A 21,243-nucleotide genomic window follows, 5' to 3' on the forward strand; every position below is an offset into this window, starting at 1 on the left:
GATAGTGGATTTCTTGAACGATGAGCAACTAGTCATCAGGAGGTAAGAAAGGATGTTTTGCCTTCCAGCAATCATCTTAGAAGCTGTCAATACAGTTGGTAAAGTTATGAGTAACAGTACTACTCTGGCAAACATATCCATTGGATGTGTTTCAAAGATGCTTCGTTCAAACAATGCAAACCTAAATTATTGTGGTAAGTCAGCTCAACCGCCTTGTCTACGTCTCCTTGTGTGTGATCAGAGATTCAGTAACACTGGTATACATTCCTTTAGGGGTAGAAGCTTTGGAGCACATATTGTCAAGGTGTTGCCCATCAGAAGCTGTCCGCTGCCAGGATGTGATCATCGACTGCCTTCATCATCCAGATGACAGTGTTAGAATAAAAGTAGGCCTCTATAGTTTCAATGCCAAAATACTGTACACGCACGGTTGCAGCTTTAGTAGCATGCCACAAAGAGGGCTAGGAGGGCCAGCTACACACAATCGATGTTTGGTTTCTTGTGGGAACATGACACTAGTGCAGAACTTTAAAGAAGCTTATGTAAACAAGAATGCACACATTTCTTGACCATTGCACATTAGTAAAACTCCATTGTAGTCTTCACACTTTTGGATTCCTCAGAAGAAAGGAAATATGTGAATGACACATAACACCATTGCACCCGTGCAATCAGGACTGTGCCTTCCTAGACTCAAAAACAGTGGTGCTGTTTTCAGTCTATAGCAGCATGTTCGAGCACTGTTGTAGTGGAACTTGTGGTGCCTTTTTTTTTTTTTGTCACATATGGGAAATACTATGAAGAAAAAAGAAGAAACAAACTACAAGCTTTGTCATAAGGATGTCTCTAGGGGTTGCAGCAGCGGAATCAAATGTGGCATCACACCTCTCATATTTTGTGTGTCAGTCCAGAAACTGCAATTTTTTCAAGGATATCACATCTGTTATTCATGTGTACCCACATGCTGAAAGTTGCTACGCTACTTGTTTCTTCTTTGGTACTATGTAGATGTGTCTATGCTTGTTACAGATGACGACATATTCTCATTTCAGACATTAAATCTGCTTGTGACAATGGCAAACCAGCAGAATGTGACGGTGATTGTGAATCGCATTATGAAGTTACTAGTTTCTACTCCAGACGAGTCTACCCAATCAGCTATTGTACAGAAGGTCCTGCACCTCTTAGACAAATATCCTTTTAACGAGATGTGGAACAGCACATTAATACTGCATTATAGCATGGTTCGTTGGAGATGGTAAGGCGGTTGCTTGGGATATTCCATTGCTGCACCTGAACGTATCGAACTACACCCCAGTATCTCGAGCAAGCTCCTTAAAAGCGGCAGTTGTGAACACGACAGGAGGTGTCCCAGCCATCACATTTGTCATAAAGCAGAAGTAACCGCTGCCACATGAGAGCAGCAGGTTCAACATGAAAGATAGTTGGAACTATAGTACTCAATGTACGTCAGTTTAGTGTCATGAATAGACCCTGAAGTTTTCGGGTTTTATATTTTTCCAAATATGGGGGGTAGAAATCCGGTCAGTAAATTTATGTAAAAAAATTCATACAAATTCGGGCAGAAAAATTACTATCTGAGTTCGGGGAGAAATCGGGCATTATTGTAGAATAAATGTTCACTGTACCGTTTATCCAGAGTGCCAGAAGTAAGGGGCAGTCGCGTATTTTGTGAGAAAGTAGTATGTCGATGCCTTGAGGTGCCTAGCCTAGGTGCAGTTTTGCAGGTAGAAATCGGGTTTAACCCTAGATAGGTGAACCTCAATTCGGGGAGCAAATTCGGGGAAAAATCGGGTTTAACCCTAAAACATCAGGGTCTAGTCATGAAAGGTGGAGGTTCAGAGCTCTAATGGGAGCAGCGATGCCTGGCAAAGACGTCACTTTTTAGAGACGTCATATTGTGCCGCGTCTCTACCGCCTGCCATGACATAACGGCGCAGGTTAAGCTGACGGGACCAACGAGAGAGCATCATGGGTGATATGCGGGCGCCGCGAGCAAATCGTAGCTTTCTGGGTCTGACCTAAAGCCACCTTACATCCACCATCGAGTTCAAGGTGTTGCTGCTAAGCGTATGATGGTACGTGACTTTGTGTGAGTCACGCTGCATAAAATACACCATCTGATCTTGAGGAACTTGACCATGAGTAGGGTACACTCAAAACTACTGGCAGTGTAAATTGTCTTATGGGAGTGGCAACTTTTTCCTCGTCCTTTCATAGTTGATGCTTCCCTACATATTTCTCTGGGTATCAAAATGTGGTTGTATGTACACATTGCAGTAAACAGGATTGCTTTAAGTCATTATTCGAATCGATATTCGAAGTCAAATATTTGCAATATTCCTATTCGATTTGTATTCGACATTTGTACTGTTCGCACAGCCCTTGTAGCAATGTAACCATAGCCGCTGCCTGTGGGGGGCTTAGGGTCCTGAGCCTCCCTCGACTCTTTCCCAAGGGGGGGGGGGGGGGCATGCCCCCTCCCCTCAAGGAAGACAACGCACTTGAGATGAATGTTTCAAGGGATATCCGAAGAATCGCGTGTTTCATTCGAGTGAACGTGAAAATCCTGTAAAAATTTGTCTCATAACGTCACAACACGGAATTCCTCACGCTCTACCCGCCCTCTATGTGTGGAGGGGGTGTTGTGCCCCCCCCCCTCCCCCCGGCAGATTGAAAATTCTCTGCCTCTGAATGTAAATACCTTAACTTTTGTTACATATCCGGGTGATGTCAATTGTTCAACTGAGACGTTTGCTACATTGCTGTTTGCAGCTCCCCATCTGGTATCGGAAGATATTGTGTTCCAATTTATCAGTAAGTTTAATATAGGTGAGCAACAAACAAGTTTTCCTCTGTGTGTGTACAAAGAAGTGTTGGTCATGGGGAAGGCAGTGTCATGCACAAAATGTGCAGTTTGATATATAGGATGTGTCATGTATTGGCCTTGTGTTTGTCTGCCTATGAATGTCGGGCGCATATTATGCCGCTGTGCGAGACGTCTTCACGTGTCCTTTGTGATGGCCTATGACTAGGGTTTCCAACTTCTCCTAGTTTTTTTTTGTGAAAATGGGAGGGTGCTTATCACAGTTGCCAATTTCTGGAAAATTTGTGGTTTTTTAGGAGGTTAGAAAAAAAAAAACTGTGTGGAATCAATTCACAAAGTTTTTCAGATATTGTAAAAATGAGACGCTGCATCACGATTAACAATGTACACAAGGTTTTCATTTGGATGCAGTGACAGCCTTGAAGTAAAGCACCATGTGGAATGACAATTTAAACAGCTGGTTAGGAATATACAAGGTGCTCGTAAATGTCTGTCATGGCGACAGGTTAATGTACAGGGTGTCCCAGAAAACATGTCATTGAATTATAATAAAAAAACTATGCCACCTAGAATCATACGGTCAACGGCATTCGTTCTTACTAGGTCTTTGCCACCTCCTGATGTGCATGTCATGTATCGTAAGTTTAATTATGCGAATATTTGCGAACTGAACTCGGAAATTTGCCAAGTAAAGGTAACTTTTTTACCCCACCAATATGAAGAGCGTGCCGAATTCACTCTAATTCATGATAATTAACAGTGATATTCACGAGCTATCACATCTGAAAAAATAGCCAAACATCATGCTTTTTGGAGCACGGGACCATAACGCACTATGACTTTTTGAGTGCAGTCGCTGTCAGTCCGACGAATGGAGGTTCCAAACCCAGCCCACAGAGTGATAGTAGAAAAAGTGACAGTTTCTGAAATTGGGAGAGGGAGAGCATGATCCCTGCGAAAGCCGGACGCGATAAGCCATGCCCGTGTTATCTCCTTCTGTGGTGCCGGTGTGGGCTGGGTTTTCAACCTCCTTTCGTTGGGCTGACAACGATTGCGCTGAAAAATTTGTCGTGTGCTAGCTCCTTAGAGCATGATGTTCAGCTATTTTTTCTGACGGGATAGCCCCTGAATATCCCTGTCAATGATCGTTAATTTGAGTGGATTGAACACGCTCTTCACATTGGTTGGGTAAAAAGTGACCTTTACTTGGCAAATTTCTGGCTTTAATTTGCAAAGATTTACATAATTAAACGTTACATGACATTCACATCAGGAGGTGGCAAAAACCTAGTAAGAACAAATGCCGTTGACCGCATTATTCTAGGTGGTGTAGTTTTTTATTATAATTCAATGACACGTTTTCTGGGACACCCTGTATATTAGGGAAAAAGGAAAAAAAAGCATGGCGTGCATTTACCTGGAAATATGAATGAGTGCAACATGGGAAGACACTGCTATTGCCATTCTCAGTCTGATGAAAATCTATGTTTTTCATATCAAATCCGGTTGTTTTAAAAAATTACTGGAGAATGATTATCGGATCAGATAGAATTCCAAAGTCAGAACCCTAATTAAAACATCACAAAGTCATTGAGTTCAGTTGAGATTATCATACTTGATCTCATTTTTAGTTTATCTCAAGAGCCATTGGCACTGTTTGTGTCAATAACTTCATTCCATGTTATTTCACAGTATTTCACTAAAACTAATAGAAATACTGCTATTCACTGTAAAGCATGGCAGGTCAATCACAACAATCACTTTTAGCATGGCATCTATGCTCCGCATTCATGTAGTAATGAGAATAAACTTCTCCGTTACAAAGGAATGGTATTTTGAGGCTCTTGTTTATAGACAATGTATTCTTTTACACGTTGCTTTCCAGCAAAATATATATCTTTGCTACGTCTCGGTACCCTTCTGGACTGAGGCACTGGTGTAGCCAGTATCTCTTGCCGAAGAGTGTTACTGCATTGTTACAGTTTAGCATAATATATATCTTCGAAGATGCTCTATATCATGTCTATGTGGTCTTCGAAGAAGGCTGCCCAATGGAATTCATGTGCAATGAGCTACTATAAACAGTAATCTTCCAGATGGTGGCGCAGTCGGAAAACTTTATCCCATCGTGTTTTCGTATTGCGAAAGCAATTTGGCTACAGCCCGAGTATCAGCTCTTCACTTTGCAATATGGGTGCGTTTACAATGTCGAGTTGATTATGTGGCAGTTGTATAGATATTTTCGTGTTTTTAGGTGCTCGGAGTTTCGTGTAACGAAGCAGGCGAGAAACAAAAACAGGGCACAAGAATGTTGCTGAAGTTGCTTCATACTCACTCACATCATAGCTCTCTCTGCATAAATGCACTGAGTGCCCTCATGAAAGCCTCGCTGGTCACAAAACAACCAATTACTGATGATGATGGAGTGCTGCTGCATTTAATTGAAAAGACACTCACAGTTGTTATTAAACAGGTATTTCCCAATCCCATTATTTTGCGTACCAACTCAAGTCTCAAAATGGCTAACTTATATTTTCAAGAGGGCTTCAGAACTGCTGAACTTGGGCAGGTTGTTCAAGAACAACAATGAAATAGTTCTGCACGTGGACAAGAAACCTGGACAGGTGCGTGTCAATTTACATTGCCGGTACTGATCCAGTATTTCGTCATTATCAAACCGTGATATGTTTTGTGGAGGGTTTGAACACCTTAATGCTTAAATATGCCAGAAATAGGAGGGTGAGGAACATTGAGGTTCAATTGTGTTCAATTGTATGTACGAGTATAGTTCCACAAATTATCTGTAACCTGAATCCTGTCTTTGAGCTCATTGTGCTCTCAACACTCAACTCTGAGAATGCTCATTCCACATTCGTGATGGCACAGGAAATCCAGTACCTCCCTCCGTCCATTTTTTACGGAAAGTATAGATGTTGTTGAGCTACACAGAAGAGTCACGGTCAGTAAAATGTACAATTACATTATATGTGTGTGCAGCTCGATGCTGGCCTGTCCTTCCTGGATGGTTATGTGAGTGATGCATTGAAGAATGGGGCAGCTCCATACAAACCAAAAAGTCAACGGCGAGTGTCCACACAAGGTAGTTGATTTCATAACAACAGCTTGTGCAGCTTGTGCATATTGCTCAGTGCGCTTTCTTTCTGAACATGAGAGAACTGATGTTCTGAGGCTGGAACAACATAGAAAGGACAAATACTTTTTGCTAAAGCACACGTTATTACAGCTGTCAAAGAAAACACGCGTAACTTTCTTGTATATATCTGTTAGCGTTTTGCATGGTGACCTCTGTAACGTTGCTTTCTGCCCATGTGTTTGCTATATATTACATTGCGCGAGCCTTTAGAATGAACCCTAGGCCAGGCCACCTTGTATACTGGCAGTCCTGGGTGTGACTTTCTCAGAATTTGTTGCATTCAAACACAACGCAGCCGAAGCTTGTCAGGTTTTCAGGCATGGCACCATGTCCATACCCGGAACACCATGAGCATATGGTTTAATGTAAAAGTGCACATATACTATTATTGATCCTGGGCTTGTTGGTGACTTCTGCTGAGATTGCTTAACTCAGCAATGTATCTGCTGCAAAGGAGATTGATCTTGAGCCTTTTGTATTCCTGTGCTTTAATCTGGATTGCATTGGTAACATTTTGAGATCTTGTCGATGTACATGGAACGTGGAATAGTGAAGCTCTGTGCGTGCTTTTCTCTTTAATGTAAGGATCCATTTTGACTACAGCAAACTGCATCTGTCATCCATAGCCCTAGTTTCTAGCGTATAATTTTTGCTCTTGTTCAAGGTTCATTTTTTACTCTTGTGTTTTAGCATGAGTATAAATGCAACTTAGAAGGCGTGAATGGTATAATGAATATGTTATCGTAATCCGTGATTTGTCCTGGCATGTCACAAATAAAGTAGGGATGACTGGCACAGAATGCAAGTAGTACGGCACACATAGGAATTGGGGGGGGGGGGGGGGGGGGGAGTACAATACGGTATACCGAACATGGTTTTCATAGTTCTGAACTACTCATAAAGGTGAGCTAACAATAGTTCACATTTAGGGAAATTTTTCAATTAATCACATGGCTATAGATGAGATAATTTGGTTCCACAAACTTGTTTAGAGAGAGGCATATAATCAGTGATGGCCACTAACTACTTCTACAGTAGTTTAACTATAACTACTAACTACTTTGTGATTGAGTAGTTTAACTAGTAGTTCAACTACGTTTCTGGGGAGTAGTTAAAACTACTTTTTTAACTACTGCAATGTAGTTTAACTACATCTATAACTACTTAACGTTGTCCACCAACACCAATTCCTTGTAGTGTTCTTGGACACCTAAATATCAATCACAAGCAATAATAAACTTTGGCTCAAGCCATTGCTACGATCGTCAAATACAAAGCTTGCGGCGGGATTCTTTCTGTGCCTACGCGATAAACTAAGTTTCAGAATTATTTCACAGCAAATGGGGCTTCACTAGACAAGTATTAAAAGTGAAGATTTAGTACACCTGCACGACACAATTGCTCTGCACCTCCGTTCTCATCAAACAAGTAGCTCAAGGTAAAAGTCGGCAGCACTCTCGTATCGGAAACGGACCAGTATTGAAAAAATGGCTAGGAAGCAAGCGAGCTGGTGAAGATGATGCATAATGTAAAAACCCCCGAGACTAGGGAACACGAAGGGACAGACACAAGACGACTTCGTGTTGCGTCTGTCCTTTCGTGTTCCCTAGTGTCGGGGTTTTTACATTATGGACCAGTATTGTTATGCTGCGAGGAGACCGCCGTTCCATTCTGCGACGCCTCGTGACACCCCTGGCTTCCCGCCAATAGACAACCGACATTCTCCCCACCTCTATGTTGAGCACAGTTGATCCAACGCTCGCTTTCCGCATGCCACGAAACACCTCTCGTCAAGATGCTGCATTAATCAACCGAATGCGCCTCGATGTGGCCTTTACAGCTCAGTGGCGTTACCGCTTAAGACAAGTTGACTCTCCCACCTGCTGCCACTGTGGTGCTCTTGAGGATCTGGAGCATATTCTTCTTCATTGCCCCCAATACCAACCTTCCCGAACCGCACTCTCCAAGTCTCTTCATCAGCTGGACTCTCGCCCCTTCTTCCTACCAAAATTGCTTGGTCCCTGGCCCGATCCAGCCCAGCAACGCTCTGCGCTTGAAGCTCTTTTGACATTTCTGGACACCATCCGACTTCGATCGTTATTGTGAAGGGACTCGTTATTTTATTCTCCACATTCCCACCAGCAATGGGGTAGAGTATCGCCTCTGGGGATGAAACTCCCCACTCTCCAAAGTCAAAATGAAGTTGTTGTTGTTCGGAAGCACAATCGTTCCGTAAAGCTTGCGGCACAATCGGAAGTAGTTGGCGCCTTCACTAACCTAACTACTCTAGTTAACTACTTAAAATAGTAGTTTAACTAGTAGTTGCCGCTACATTTCTGCAAGTAGTTGATAACTACTTTTTAACTACAATCAAGTAGTTTAACTAGTAGTTTAACTACATGTAGTTAACTACTGGCCATCACTGCATATAATATATGCGCAAAGCAAGTGTTTGCTGTGGTTCTGTGTGTTCATGACAGTGCCTGTTGCAAAAAAAAAGTCTCCCTGCATAGTGCAAATAAGGGCAAAATTTTGAGTTCTGAGACAATTCTTGACTGTGCTTCAGAAAATAGCTCAGAGTAACCTAAGCTCACTGAACACATCTAAAGGCACTTCATATTGTGTTTTCTTTAACCATTTGCAGAGGAACAGCTACTTATCTCTGACGTTAACACTATGACCTCTTCCATGGCATCAACAGCTGGGTCAGATGAATCATCAGCTCATCAGTTCCTCGACTCACCTTCCTTAGCCTCTTCTGAAAGGTTCATTGCCATTATTTTTTGTTATTTACTGCCCCATCATTTGGAAAGAGCAAATTAATTAATTTTAAGCTAGCTTCTTTTCTCGTCTCCATGAGCTCTGAACAAGCCTAGCATGCTTTCTCTGTGTGTATTTTCATTTTCTGTCTTCAGCTTCGGGAAGCCCAAGCTGTGGTCGTCTGCTGGAAGAGTCAGAGAGGTGAAGGATGACACTGGTCCAGCATCTCAGACTGAAAATGTTGGAGAGGTCTTTATCTTTTTTCTATCTTCATATAAATCACTTACATTTGAAGCTATGTGCATATGAGCCCATTAGCTACACAAGCTTCGATGCTGCAGATGTTGTCACCTGTATGTTTTTGACGTGCACAGTAGAAACTTACTGTTATGACTTACATTGCCTTCTAGGAACCCAAAATGGAAGATGCTGAGTTATTGAAGTCATTATTTAGTTCTGCCATACACATGGTAAGCAATTTACTGAGCCGGCACATTGTCATAGTACCACAGGAGTAAATACGAGGGCTGGTCAAAAAATAATGTCTAGTCATTTTCTGCAACTTTAGTTAAAAACAGATCAAGGCATAAGTTACATATATTATAGCCTGATGTCTCCCTCTACATAAAACTACTGCTCAACATAGTCATTGTTGCTTCCAGTGCATTTACGCCATTGTTGAACCGAAGTGTCAAATCCAGCCTTGAAAAAAATCAGGAGGTTGCTTTCTGATCCACAACTTTACAGCGGATTTAACTTAATTCAAATCCCGAAACAATGAACCACGCCGGCTGTCCTTCATCGGACCAAATGAGTCGAAGTCTGAGGGTGCCAAATGTGGGTTGTTTGGTGTCTGAGGGACTACGGAACACCCCATTTTGACAATCGCCTGGGTCATGAACAAGGCAACGGCTTTCCGCGACTCCGCGAAATCTTGCGGAATCCGGAATTCATCGTGGAATGCTTCGTTTGGCACGGAATTTTGCGGAATCCCCTATTTTGCTCGAAACTTCGCAAAATTCTTAGTTTTGCACTGAAGTTCGCGGAAATCTGATTGCGTCGAAGGACGCGATTGACGCGAGGTGTACGGTTATTACGACGTACGTGCTGTGTCTCACGACCCGTACTGCGTGCCCACGCAAAAGACCGTCAGGGCCAGCTCTCACTTGGCGATGCCCGACGCGACGTCGTGAGCGGGCAGTGGAAACAGATGCGTATTTCCGGAGTCGGGAGAGGAGAGACGTCGAGCCAGAAAAATTGCCATGCCGAACTTCTTTCACGACGTCGGCAAGAGCGGCCGAGAACGACAGCGGCCGACCAATAAGGTGACACAGAAAGGCCACGCCTTCTGATTTTTCGTCTGCTTTGTGCATGGGTTTTGACGACGGAATGCCACTGGGGTAGGAACATGAAAATCGTGAGCTCTGACGGGGCGGCGGAAATGCGCCTGTATTTCCGCCGCCCGCTCACGACGTCGCGTCGGATGTCGCCAAGTCAGAGCTGGCCCTGGAAAGGTTGCACGTCTAGTGAAGGCAGCTGAGGGTCAGCATGTTGCTTCCCAAAAGGTGTTCAATGCTATATTTGCATTATGGGGCTATCTGAAAGCCACATCGCTGGAGAATTATATTGCCCTCATGAGGCAGGAAGGAGTAGAATAGGAAGAAGCTATTCACGTGGGAGAAAAGCTAAAAAAAAAAGGCATGCAGCAGGCAGCTCAGAAAGCACAAAAGATCCTTGAAAACGGTGAGAGCTGGTAGTTCTTCAAAAGCGTGAGGGCCTTGGACCCACTACAGGTCAAGTGTCTGTCACATGAACGAACTCACCGAATTAAAGTACATTCCAGCCATAGAAACAGAAGGTTCAAACCTCGCGGCGGAATGGCTACTACTTTATCTGCAGACAGCACAGGACCTGGCAGTGGAACTGTGACCAGTGGCACTGCAGTAGAACTTCTCCAGCGGAGTAGCTCTGAGGGTCGACAGGCTACATTTCATGCAGTTCTTAGGTTGAAGAAGTTTGTTTTGGGGATCCTAGTGAAAGTTGTGGGGAGCTTCACGCTCCAGCCAAATCATCAGTTCGACTGTAGAATTTAAAATGCGAAGGTATCAAAGTACACCCTAACTATATCAGTCCTGTACTGTACTGCTTCTGTAAATATTGCATTGCAATTGTTTAGGACCCCATGCCTTCAGTCAACTTACTTGTCGAAGAGGATACCAACGCACAGGTGAAGCAAGCTGCAGAAGAAACACCTGCATTACCGGCACCAGCAGTTCCTCGGATCTCGCAGAGTGAAGAACTGTGGGGTATAAAAGTGAAAAAGAAATCCTCCAATGCTGATTAACGTGATTACTATATTAAAAATTTGAATTGTGGTTTGACTAGAGAGAATGCATTTTTATAGACTATATGCGCTACATGGGGGGTATATGCATTTTTTGTCATGGTTGAGAACAGGTTTATTAATTTATAGCATCCTAGCATTAAGCTAAGCATCCTACATAATTTACCCAGCATATCTTTTTACCGTAGCATGTAACTTGGACAAAATTTGATCTGTTGAATGGTTATGTTGCTAGTAAAATTTTGTCAGCTAACCTTTGGGTAACTGGGAAGTGAAATTTTCTGGTGGCAGCATCAGGGACAGTCGAATACATGTGAAGGGGAAAGGCTTTTATGCTACACCTCCACAAATTCCGCGTTGATTTCATAATTAAATATTACCTTCTGTAACTTTTCACTAGCTCAACATACTGATGTTGCTTTCAAGGAACAAAAAGGTTTTGGGGCTTAGACGAGTAAGTGTTTTCTTTTTTCTTTTCTTTTTACACAGTGGACCTTTATTACGCATCTAATACCACACAACTCACTAGAAAGTGTTCGCGTGAGTTAAGAGATTAATGAGATTTTCTTCTTTTGTGGGATGCTTTCTTAGTATTCACTATGTTCTCCTCCACACAGCTGTTTTGGGCCTTATGGCATTTCTGTTCCATTTTTTCTTCTGTCTCAGAATTACTTAATAATAATTGGGTGTTTTACGTCGCGAGACAACTGAGATCATGAGCGACGCCACAGCGGTCGGTCTGTGGATTGCTTTTGCCTACCTGAGGGTTCTTTAACGTGCGATGAAAGCTCACCACACGGCACCCCGTATTTAACGTCCCTTGCGGAAGACGGCGTGTCTAAGCAACTTGTACCCTGCCACCAAGTTGCTGGCGTCCTTCAGAATTACTTTTTTGATGTTTTGCGATGCATTGGTTGGGCTCGTTCCCAATCGAAAAATGCAAAATGTAAACGAGACCGTCTGAGAACGCATCTTCCAACGTGGCGACCGACAGCGATGCAGAGTTGTTAACTATTATAAACGTCCTGCTTCTCACGTCTCTGCTTTTGCAGAGCCGTTTATAGGGAGAGTTTGGCCATTAGGAGGAGCCTAACTTGAAGCGCGTCACGCGACGTCACGGCTAAGCCACCTCCCTCGCCGTGCTCTATTGTTGTCCCGTTGTCAGCCGGTCACCGACGCCATATTGATGCTGATCGTTGTTTACGATGCAAGGCGGGAAGACGTGTGTACATTGTCCTTCGAAAGGCTTTTGTCCTTGAACTCTTTCAGTTTGGCAACAAAGCCCCCCTTATCACAGGCGGCTATGGGTCATAAGCCTGCTATTCCTGTAGATTGCATTCATTGCGACAACAAAGCTGACGGACAGCATCAATATGCGCACACCAGATGGCTGATGAGCAGATTCTGCTTGGATTCAGGCTCTTTTGGGCGGCGCAACGACGACTCTGACGTCAAAATAGGCTCCACCCACGAGGCGGCAAAAGATCACAGAATGGCAAAACTCTCCCTATAAATGGCTCTGTGCTTTTGCGAAAGCGACAGCAGAGACGCGGGAGTCTCAGATTTTGGATCCACCCCCTATGGCGCCATCGCAATGACGAAGGTCAAGCGAACTGTCTTGTTCCACGATTGCGCAGCAGTGACGAAGCCTTCTACCGCAAGTAAGTCCGCTCCTGACAAAAAGTTTCAGTTGCTAGCGCTCGTGATTATAAACACGGCGTTCTCTTTTCACATCAACTAGCTTCCTTCGAATGACGCCTGCTGCATTTGACACTTTGCTGCGCTATGTTCGAGGCAGTATCGAACGGAGGGACACACGGTGGAGGAGAGCGATTCCTGCAAGTGAACGATTGGCGCTGACTCTCAGGCATGTTTGAGTTCTACAAATCAGCATAAAATATTTGGCAATGATCACAACCACGATGTGTAGGACCAGTGTGATATTGTGGAGCGAGGCACCTAACGTGAAAATTACTCTCGCTGACTTTGGGGATTTCGTTGTTTGTGTGCCGTGAAAACTCCAGTCATATCATCGGGATATTTGGGACGTTGTGTAATTGGTTTTAGAAACGGAAAAGACAGAGATGATGACAAGACAAGCATGCTGGTGTGAGGCACAATGCAGATACATAACCCTGAGTTTGGGGACAACAAGAGACAACCATGCACACGAAACTCAGAGCCAGTGCTGGTTCTAAGTTTCATGTGCGTGGTTGTCTCTTTTGTCCCCGAACTCAAGGTTATATATCTACATAAAGACGGAGCATGACACTTATGTCCTGCCAGAGCACATGAGATATGTCCTTTATGGAGGTTCCTCGCCAACGGAGACACTTTCCGAAGCACCTCGTTCAACTTCCTTGTAGGACGAACCACAGTTGGCAGGATTGTACATGATACGTGCGAAGCAATATGGAATTACCTTCAAGGGGAGTACCTTGCTTTTCCCTCAACAACTGAAGAGTGGAGACAGGTAATATGAATCAATTTATTGTACCATGCATGCATGTAGAATTGTGCAAGACGTGCTGATTTTAGTACTCTGAACTTCATTCAGATTGCATCGGATATGGAGAGAAGGTGGAATTTTCCTAACTGCATCGGCTGCATAGATGGCAAGCACGTGATGATTGAGAGCCCTGCCAACTCGGGCTCCAGAAATTATAACTACAAGGGGACATTTAGTGTTGTGCTCCTTGCTCTCTGTGATGCGCAGTACCGGTAAAAACGGACCCAATTTTCTCTTCCCTGGGTTAAGTGTCCCTGCTCTGCTGTTCGTTGCAGCTTTACATATGTGGACATGGGGCGCCTCGGAGGTGAAAGCGATGCAGGCATCTTTTCTCGGTCACGGCTGGTGCAAGTGCTCCAGAACAATGAATTTGGAATCCCTGGACCAAGGAATGTTGGTTCGGCTGGGCCAATTCCTCACTGTATAGTTGGGGACGAGGCCTTTCCCCTCTCAACGTTTTTAATGAGGCCATACTCAAGAAGAGGCATGTAAATCAACAAAGAAAGATTTGTTTTGGTTACACATTCTTAGACTGTGTCCCACAATATTTTGCATAAAGATTACGTGATGTGATGAATGCAACATCCCTTGACATTTCAGCTGTGTGTGGTTATCAACAAAAGGCATTCAACTGTTGTCTGTCTCGAGCGAGACGGCTCGTAGAGAATTCTCTCGGCGTCTTAGCCAATCGTTGGAGAATACTGAGACAACCATTTAAGGCAAAGCTCGGAGGAGTAGGCTGTCACTCTAAAAGGTCAGTGAATTCAAAATAATCAGACAGTGTAACGTGTGAACTAATTGAATTACAGGACAGCTGCAGAAGTGCGTGACAAACTTGCACTGTACTTTTCAACAGAAGGGAAAGTGCCGTGGCGAGATAACCACATATAAATCCAGGTAATTTTTATTGACAAAGCCAGATACCACTTTTATCCATTTTAGCCACTTGGATATTGTAACAGATCTACTTTTTGCAGAACACTGAGACACATAAAGAGGACAGAAATACGTAATAAGTATGTCTCAAAAATTGCCACTCCTGAGCTCCAATTCATACATGGTTTTCTCTATCTTGTGGAATGCCTCTCTTCTTTGGGATTTGTCTAGTTCGCGCAGGCGCATAGCTATAAACTGACAGAAGTAATAGCTTTCATCTTTGTCGGCTTCTATGCTCTGCAGTTTAGAAGAACAGGCATCTAAGGACCTCTGTATAGATTCGTCAATTGGGTTGCTTGGTTTTGATTTCTTGTTCCTGGAAGTAAGAACAAGCAAAACTTTGCTGAGAGCGCTGAAGCGTAGATTGATTTCTTGCAATTTAAACGGAACTGTGTAGCACACTTTGTTGTACATACCTGCCTGCTGCACTACAGCTTTCCTGTGGCCTTTTTCGTGCAGCCGAAGGCACCCTGCGTCAAGCATCGTATGGATTCAAGCATACTAATTATTCTGGCCACGCAGGTGAATAACGAGCACACAAGAACACACTCACTCGGCGATGCTTGCCTCCTGCGACGATAGCAGAACGGCATCAGGCTGCACGAACACCTCCTCATACTGTTCATCTTCATACCTGGATAATCACATAACGTTTTAGAAATGTTCTTCCCCAGTGGTTGCCATGTAAATAGCTTGATTAGTGCTACAGCTCTTTTGTTTTGTTGTGGAATCTTGTCTCAACATTTAAACATATTATGTTCGAGGTGTGTCAAAAAAGTAGTAAGACTGATTGTCATTTCTGTGAAAGGTGATGTGCAATACATTCATATATGAATCCTGCATGATGCGTTCTTGTTTTGCAAACCTGGGCAACATCCAAAATCTGCCACTCACATCAAATTGAGAACTCCCACTGCTGTGCTAGTGCTGGGGCTGGAACAGCTTGATGTGGTAGAGGTACTGTATATATTTAGAGCATAAATGTTTGTACATTGCAAAATTGTGAAAAAAAACTTCTTTGTGCATTTCCTATTTGCTCTGTCTAGGAAGGACAATTCTGTCTGCATATTAACATACCTGCTACGTTCCGGGATGTTTGTTATGATGCTGAAACAAGTTCATCAATGAGTTTCTGGATAAATGCATATCTTAGCCTGTATAATTGCGTTGTGCACTGCACAAACCCGTCAGCAGTGTTTTCTTTTCTGTGTTTCCGGTTGTCGATCTCTTACCTTTGAGAGATACTCCCTGAAACTCCAATTATGCCTTTCAATAAATCGTAATACTCCCAGTTTGGTGCTCCAGCACTGCTTCTTTGATGCTTAACACAACGATCTTGTAAGTTCTTCCATTTACTTTCACACTCCTTTCCTATAACATTTTCGTTTTTAACTTTATCACCTGACACCAGCCACACAGAACAATTTTTCTTACTTACCAGTAATGCCAAATTTTAGTCCGATTTCGCACCAAATACTTCTCTTTAGCACCGTATCCTTGTACGTTGGCAGTGATTCATCGTACAAGCATGGGTATGATCTGATTTCTGCAATAAAATCTCCCGTTGGAAAGCGTCCACTTGGCTGCGCCATGCTGACAGCGTCGTCAACATGGAGGACGTGCTCATCAACGTGCTCCAGACCGCATGGGAGACCGGAACGAAAACAGTGTGACGCGACATCCGCCAACGTCTGATTGGCTGATAATGTGCGGATGCCGCTAAAAATCGTGCACTGCGCGATCGCCAAAAAGTGGCAAGCGGAGGTGGCTTTTCCCGCACAGCGGCAAGAGTTTACCACGCCGCGTTCGCGTTTCCGCGCAGATTCTCCGCATGTGGGTACGCGGCCTAAAGGTTGTCGCTCGCTCGCGTCGAGCTCCGCGGGTGCTCGACGTTCCGTACGCGTTGGTAGGAACTACGTTGCGACGTGTGTTCGAAACTGTTTTAATTACAAGATAAGTTATAGTTTGGGTGCAAGACTGTAGTCTTTGTCATCGAAGTTGATTGTGATAACTGCAGTAACTTTAACAAAATTATACTGTGAGTTCACCGCGTTGTAGCTTTCACCTTACGGAAATGCTTCTGGCTGAGCGTCAAGCCCTTCACAACGAGAGTAATAATTATCCACCGTGCACCGTTAGAAGCGTACTTCAATCGTGAAGTGTTGCCGATCTGTCACGGGGCCACAATAGTCGGACTGTAAGGGCCACTCCACATGCTGGACTGTTTGAGTGGGCAGCAGTGGCGTAGCCACGGGGGGGCTAGGGGGCTAGGGGGGGGGGGGCTCGAGCCCCCCCTACCTGCCACGAACCGACCCACGGAAATCGTGCAAATCCGAGGAGAAAATAATATATGGGAGGTGACAGTGTGACGATCGCGAAAGTTCTTACAGTTCATGGCGTCTAAGCAGCACTCTTGAATGGTTTTCAAAGTATGAGCTTTTCAAAATCCTTCCAATCTCGTGACACCACCTCATTGGACATGACAGCTTATACATGTAATGTCCCCCAAATCAATTATTTTCGTTCTGTTTTCTTTTAACCGCATTTTGCGGCGTGCACGAGTATGTGTGTGTTGTCGCACCTAGGATCAGTGGGGGGGACGAGTTTTCGTATCGAGCCCCCCCCCCCCTAGCTTGCAGGTCTGGCTACGCCACTGGTGAGCAGTAATGTAGTTCCTGTACTGTATTAGTACAGTATTAGTGACTGTAATACCTTAGTATCACTGCAAAACGACTCATTTTGTGAAAGGGGGATCTATTTATCTTGTCAGGAAAAGTCAGCCAGAAGAACGGCTTGCTATTCCTTAGTAAATAGTTCCTTAGTGGTTCCTTGTGAAAGTGTGTGTATTATTTCATGTATCACGATGATCACCATGATCCACGTATTAGTCGTAATAGAGATGAGATTCCCAATGAAACTGCTCATCTGTATACACTTTATGGGCTTCGCTGTGCTTATCGTTGCGGTACAGCGCCGCACAACACGGCCTGTTTCAGCTTACTGAGCGTAGCAGAGCCATCGAAAACGAAATAATCGCACGCGAGAGCAACTGATCCACAGGAGTCCCAATATGTCTGCGCCCACTATCATGCGCACGACACGTTCCAGAGCACGTGACTCCCTAGAGCGAAAGCACGCCGGCGGTGGCTTGTGAGACTTCTCTTTTTTTTCTGTGACGTTTTCTTAGCGTTATCGTCGCTAGAGCCCTGCGGGCATGGCCCCCGACCCGGCCTCTGGGCTGGGCCAGGCTTGTTATTTGCTGTGTGCTCTGGGCCGGGCCGGTCCGACAAAACACGACAACACTGCGGGCCGGGCCGAGAAGAGACACCAGCACGGCGGGCCCGGCCGGCAAACATTTTCCCAAGATGAAAGATGAAAGTCACTGAAAAGGTTAGCCAGCTGTAGGACTCGAACCCACATCTTCTGGATGTTCCCAAGAGTCAGGCTCGACCAGGTCACGCAACTAATCCCACGCAATGGAGGACTATACTAGCGTAATTCATATGCATATATTTGCAAAAACAAGCAAGGGACACTGCATTGTGCGTATGATTCGATCCTCTATAACATTCTCAAGGCGACTTTACAATGCTCCTGACTCTTCACGTACGTATTTCACAAGCACGTTCGACCAGCTACCGTGGCATAGTGGTTAGCAGTGATGGCCGCTAACTACTTCTACAGTAGTTTAACTATAACTACTAACTACTTTGTGATGGAGTAGTTTAACTAGTAGTTCAACTACTTTTCAGGGGAGTAGTTAAAACTACTTCTTTAACTACTTCAATGTAGTTTAACTACACCTATAACTACTTAACGTTGTCCATCAACACCAATCCCTTGTAGTGTTCTTGGACTCCTAAATATAAATCACAATCAATGATAAACTTTGGCTCAAGCCACTGCTACGACCGTGAAATACAAAGCTTGCGGCGGGATTCTTTCTGTGCTTCCGCGATAAACTGAGTTGCATAATTATTTCACAGCAAACGAGGCTTCACTGGACAACGGTGTTGCGGATTTAAATCCGGGGATTTGATTTAAATCCATCAAAGGGCTCGTGGATTTGATTTGGGATTTGGTTTACGGGGAAAATATGAGGACGATTTGGATTTGGATTGAATCACAATTTTGGCAGATGATTTGAATTTGGATTGAATCACGTTTTTTTGTTTTCGACGGAATTGGATGTGTATTTGGTCAAGCTTCTGAAGGGAAATGGTTGGATTTTGACTGCTACGAAATTTGACGTTGACGGGCAGGCAGATTGTTTGTCAGTCGTATCTGAGGCCGTCTCTGTAATTACGTTCTTACAAGAGATTTGACTGAATTGCATTTCACATATGTTTACACATGATGCAATGCAACTCTTAATGAGGAGAAGGTCTAAAAAGTGTTTGGATTTGAGATGGCTTGCCCTGCATCCCGCCATCTCGGTTCCCAATGTCCCGCTAAAAGTTGTGTTTCATTTAAAAAGAAATGCCACGATTTTTTGATTGCATGAAGCAGTCTACGGATACTGTTTGTAGACTGCTTCAAGTTTAAGAGGTGGTTTGTCTGTCAGCCAGACCACCTCTAAGGCATATAGCCATCTTCCCTTCCGAGCACTAAAGGTTCGTCATGCAATACTCTCACATATAATCACATGGGCAGTTCGATGTCTAATTCACAACGGTATCACAGCTTTCCATAATTTCTCAGAAATGGAACGCATTGGAGAAAGCGCACCACTGGCCCACTGAGCTCAAACAATGTACGTTCGACAAAAGGACTACCATAGACGTATTTTGCCTGTTTTATTGGCTCTGAACTGCGACTGATGTCGCGTTCTGGTGTCCCAGAGATTGCTAAAATAAGTCCCGAAATGTCCACATGAGAACCAGTCGTATGAGGTCATTGTGTCCAGGAACAGGAATGTGAATGTTGGTTGCCCTTTTTCATAGAGGCTTGCTTATGGTCAACTCGGTGCCACCGCAGAACTCTTACCGCAAAAACGAACGACGAAATCCTCTATTTAAGCAAGTGTACAGTAAAGGATGATGTTGTTTCCCCTCTCTGCTATTGGATGTCCGCAGTGGCCAGCCACCCGCTGCTTTCGGAAGTAGCGAAACATCTATTTGCAGTACCTGCATGTTCTGGAGCAGTCGTACGAGTGCTCTCTGCAGCCAGCCTGATCAAGACCGCGAAAAGAAACAGGCTGCACCAAGCTACATTGGAGCAGCTGGTCTTTCTAAACAAGAACTTGAGAGAATAAGACTGCTTACGCGTGTTGGGCGGATGCACTACTGAGTTTGTTATAACACAACTGCGGTGTGCAGCACGCAGCCGTCACATTTAACACAACATAATTCCCGGCAGTTGGCTTTATCTTATGTGCCGAGTAAGCGTATTTGACAAATATGTTACTCCGATATCCACGTGAAAATAAATAAAATGTCAGTGTCAACCTTCGCATCGCTATGTTGGCTGTTCATACTCTTCGCTGCGGTGAGATTTATATGTGTTTATACCATGTCACGGGTATTATCCAGCGAATGCATTCAGTAACTGTACCTTGTAGACATGGTCAGCTGCATGCTACAGTTATTTCGGGAACTTTAGCCCCCGGATTCGTTGACGGATTTGATGAATCCTGATTTAAAACCAGATTTGATTTAGCACACCATAAACAAATCCGAATTTAAAATGATATTTGTCGCCTCAAGTTTAAATCCAGACTTGATTTGGATTTGATTTGCGGTGTTCCGAAAAACATGGATTTGATTTAAATCCGATTTGACTCGTTAAATCCGCAACACTGCTGGACAAGCATTAAAACTGAAGATTTAGTACACATGCACGACACCGTTCCCATCAAACAAGTAGCTCAAGGTAAAAGTCAGAAGCACAATCGTGCCGTAAAGCTTGCGGCCAAATCGGAAGTAGTTCGCGCCTTCAGTAACCTAACTACTGTAGTTAACTACTTAAAATAGTAGTTTAACTAGTAGTTGCCACTACATTTCTGCAAGTAGTTGATAACTACTTTTTAACTACGGTCTGGTAGTTTAACTAGTAGTTTAACTACATGTAGTTAACTACTGGCCATCACTGGTGGTTAGTGTGATCGCCATCAACTGGGAGGTGACACGTGTTCGAATCCTGTTACCCGCTGTGCTGTCTGAGGTTATCCCTGGGTTTTCCGAGGACTTTCCAGACGAATGTCGGCACAGTTCCCCTTGAAGTCGGCCCAGGACGCATACTAACCCCTCTGTCTTCCACTCCTTCCTGCTGTCCTCCCTCCATCTGTCCCGCTCCCTCCATACGCCGCTCATAGCCGCATAGCAGTTGCTTCGCGGCGCTAACACTGAAAAAAAAAGAAAAAGAAAAAACAAGCACGTTCGCAAAGCTTGGTGAAAGGGGTAAGGATTGGGAGGAGTTTGTCGACAGCATCCTCACACACAGCAGTCCACGTGCATCCTGGATTTAGTTTGGTCTCGTGCTTTTGTGGTGTTAAACCGACTGTTCTTGTATGTTTGTGGCCTTACGTGTCTTCTCTTCTTACAAATTTACTGATAAGTTTGTGTGATAAGCGCTAGAGATGCGTACGTCACGGCTGGAAATACTAGCCGGGGATCTGCGCGCTGAGTCATCGGGCCGGATCGGGCTCCATTTGCTGAGTCACAGGGCCGGGCCGAGTCGCATAAAAGCATGAA

The 21,243-nt window shown here is 44.2% G+C and overlaps 2 protein-coding genes and 1 long non-coding RNA gene across 8 annotated transcripts in view; 2 read left to right on the forward strand and 1 right to left on the reverse strand.

Moving 5' to 3' along the window:
* Positions 1 to 11,143, forward strand: part of LOC135385954 (AP-4 complex subunit epsilon-1-like) — a 36,337-nt gene extending 25,194 nt beyond the window's left edge. For 3 of the 4 annotated variants that reach the window (XM_064615608.1, XM_064615606.1, XM_064615609.1), the window contains 12 exons: positions 69 to 194; positions 274 to 386; positions 1,053 to 1,192; positions 2,741 to 2,853; positions 4,945 to 5,042; positions 5,103 to 5,321; positions 5,389 to 5,472; positions 5,846 to 5,948; positions 8,647 to 8,767; positions 8,918 to 9,011; positions 9,173 to 9,232; positions 10,939 to 11,143. In XM_064615608.1, coding sequence (XP_064471678.1) covers positions 69 to 194; positions 274 to 386; positions 1,053 to 1,192; positions 2,741 to 2,853; positions 4,945 to 5,042; positions 5,103 to 5,321; positions 5,389 to 5,472; positions 5,846 to 5,948; positions 8,647 to 8,767; positions 8,918 to 9,011; positions 9,173 to 9,232; positions 10,939 to 11,106 — 1,439 coding nt within the window. In that variant the 3' untranslated portion in view covers positions 11,107 to 11,143. The remainder of the gene's footprint in view (positions 1 to 68; positions 195 to 273; positions 387 to 1,052; positions 1,193 to 2,740; positions 2,854 to 4,944; positions 5,043 to 5,102; positions 5,322 to 5,388; positions 5,473 to 5,845; positions 5,949 to 8,646; positions 8,768 to 8,917; positions 9,012 to 9,172; positions 9,233 to 10,938) is intronic. The other variant, XM_064615607.1, reaches the window with a different exon arrangement.
* Positions 11,144 to 11,795: 652 nt separating this feature from the next.
* LOC135385957 (uncharacterized) lies at positions 11,796 to 15,391 on the forward strand. 3 transcript variants are annotated; one of them, XR_010420541.1, is made up of 4 exons: positions 11,796 to 13,579; positions 13,664 to 14,369; positions 14,425 to 14,512; positions 14,593 to 15,391. It is a non-coding gene; the product is annotated as an uncharacterized LOC135385957 (long non-coding RNA). The 3 variants fall into 3 exon arrangements; XR_010420540.1 differs by having other exon boundaries at positions 13,664 to 13,827; positions 13,891 to 14,369; positions 14,425 to 15,391; XR_010420539.1 differs by having other exon boundaries at positions 14,425 to 15,391.
* LOC135385955 (transcription factor Adf-1-like) lies at positions 14,508 to 16,330 on the reverse strand. Its single transcript, XM_064615610.1, has 7 exons — positions 15,990 to 16,330; positions 15,784 to 15,922; positions 15,629 to 15,658; positions 15,446 to 15,511; positions 15,105 to 15,185; positions 14,968 to 15,021; positions 14,508 to 14,867 (listed from the first exon to the last, which is right to left on the reverse strand). Exons 1-7 carry the CDS (start codon positions 16,141 to 16,143, stop codon positions 14,639 to 14,641), a joined length of 753 nt encoding a protein of 250 aa, XP_064471680.1. The 5' UTR covers positions 16,144 to 16,330; the 3' UTR covers positions 14,508 to 14,638.
* Between the last annotated feature and the right edge of the window lie 4,913 nt (positions 16,331 to 21,243).

This window comes from Ornithodoros turicata, chromosome 2 (genome assembly GCF_037126465.1).
Source record: "Ornithodoros turicata isolate Travis chromosome 2, ASM3712646v1, whole genome shotgun sequence".
NCBI lineage: Eukaryota > Metazoa > Arthropoda > Arachnida > Ixodida > Argasidae > Ornithodoros > Ornithodoros turicata.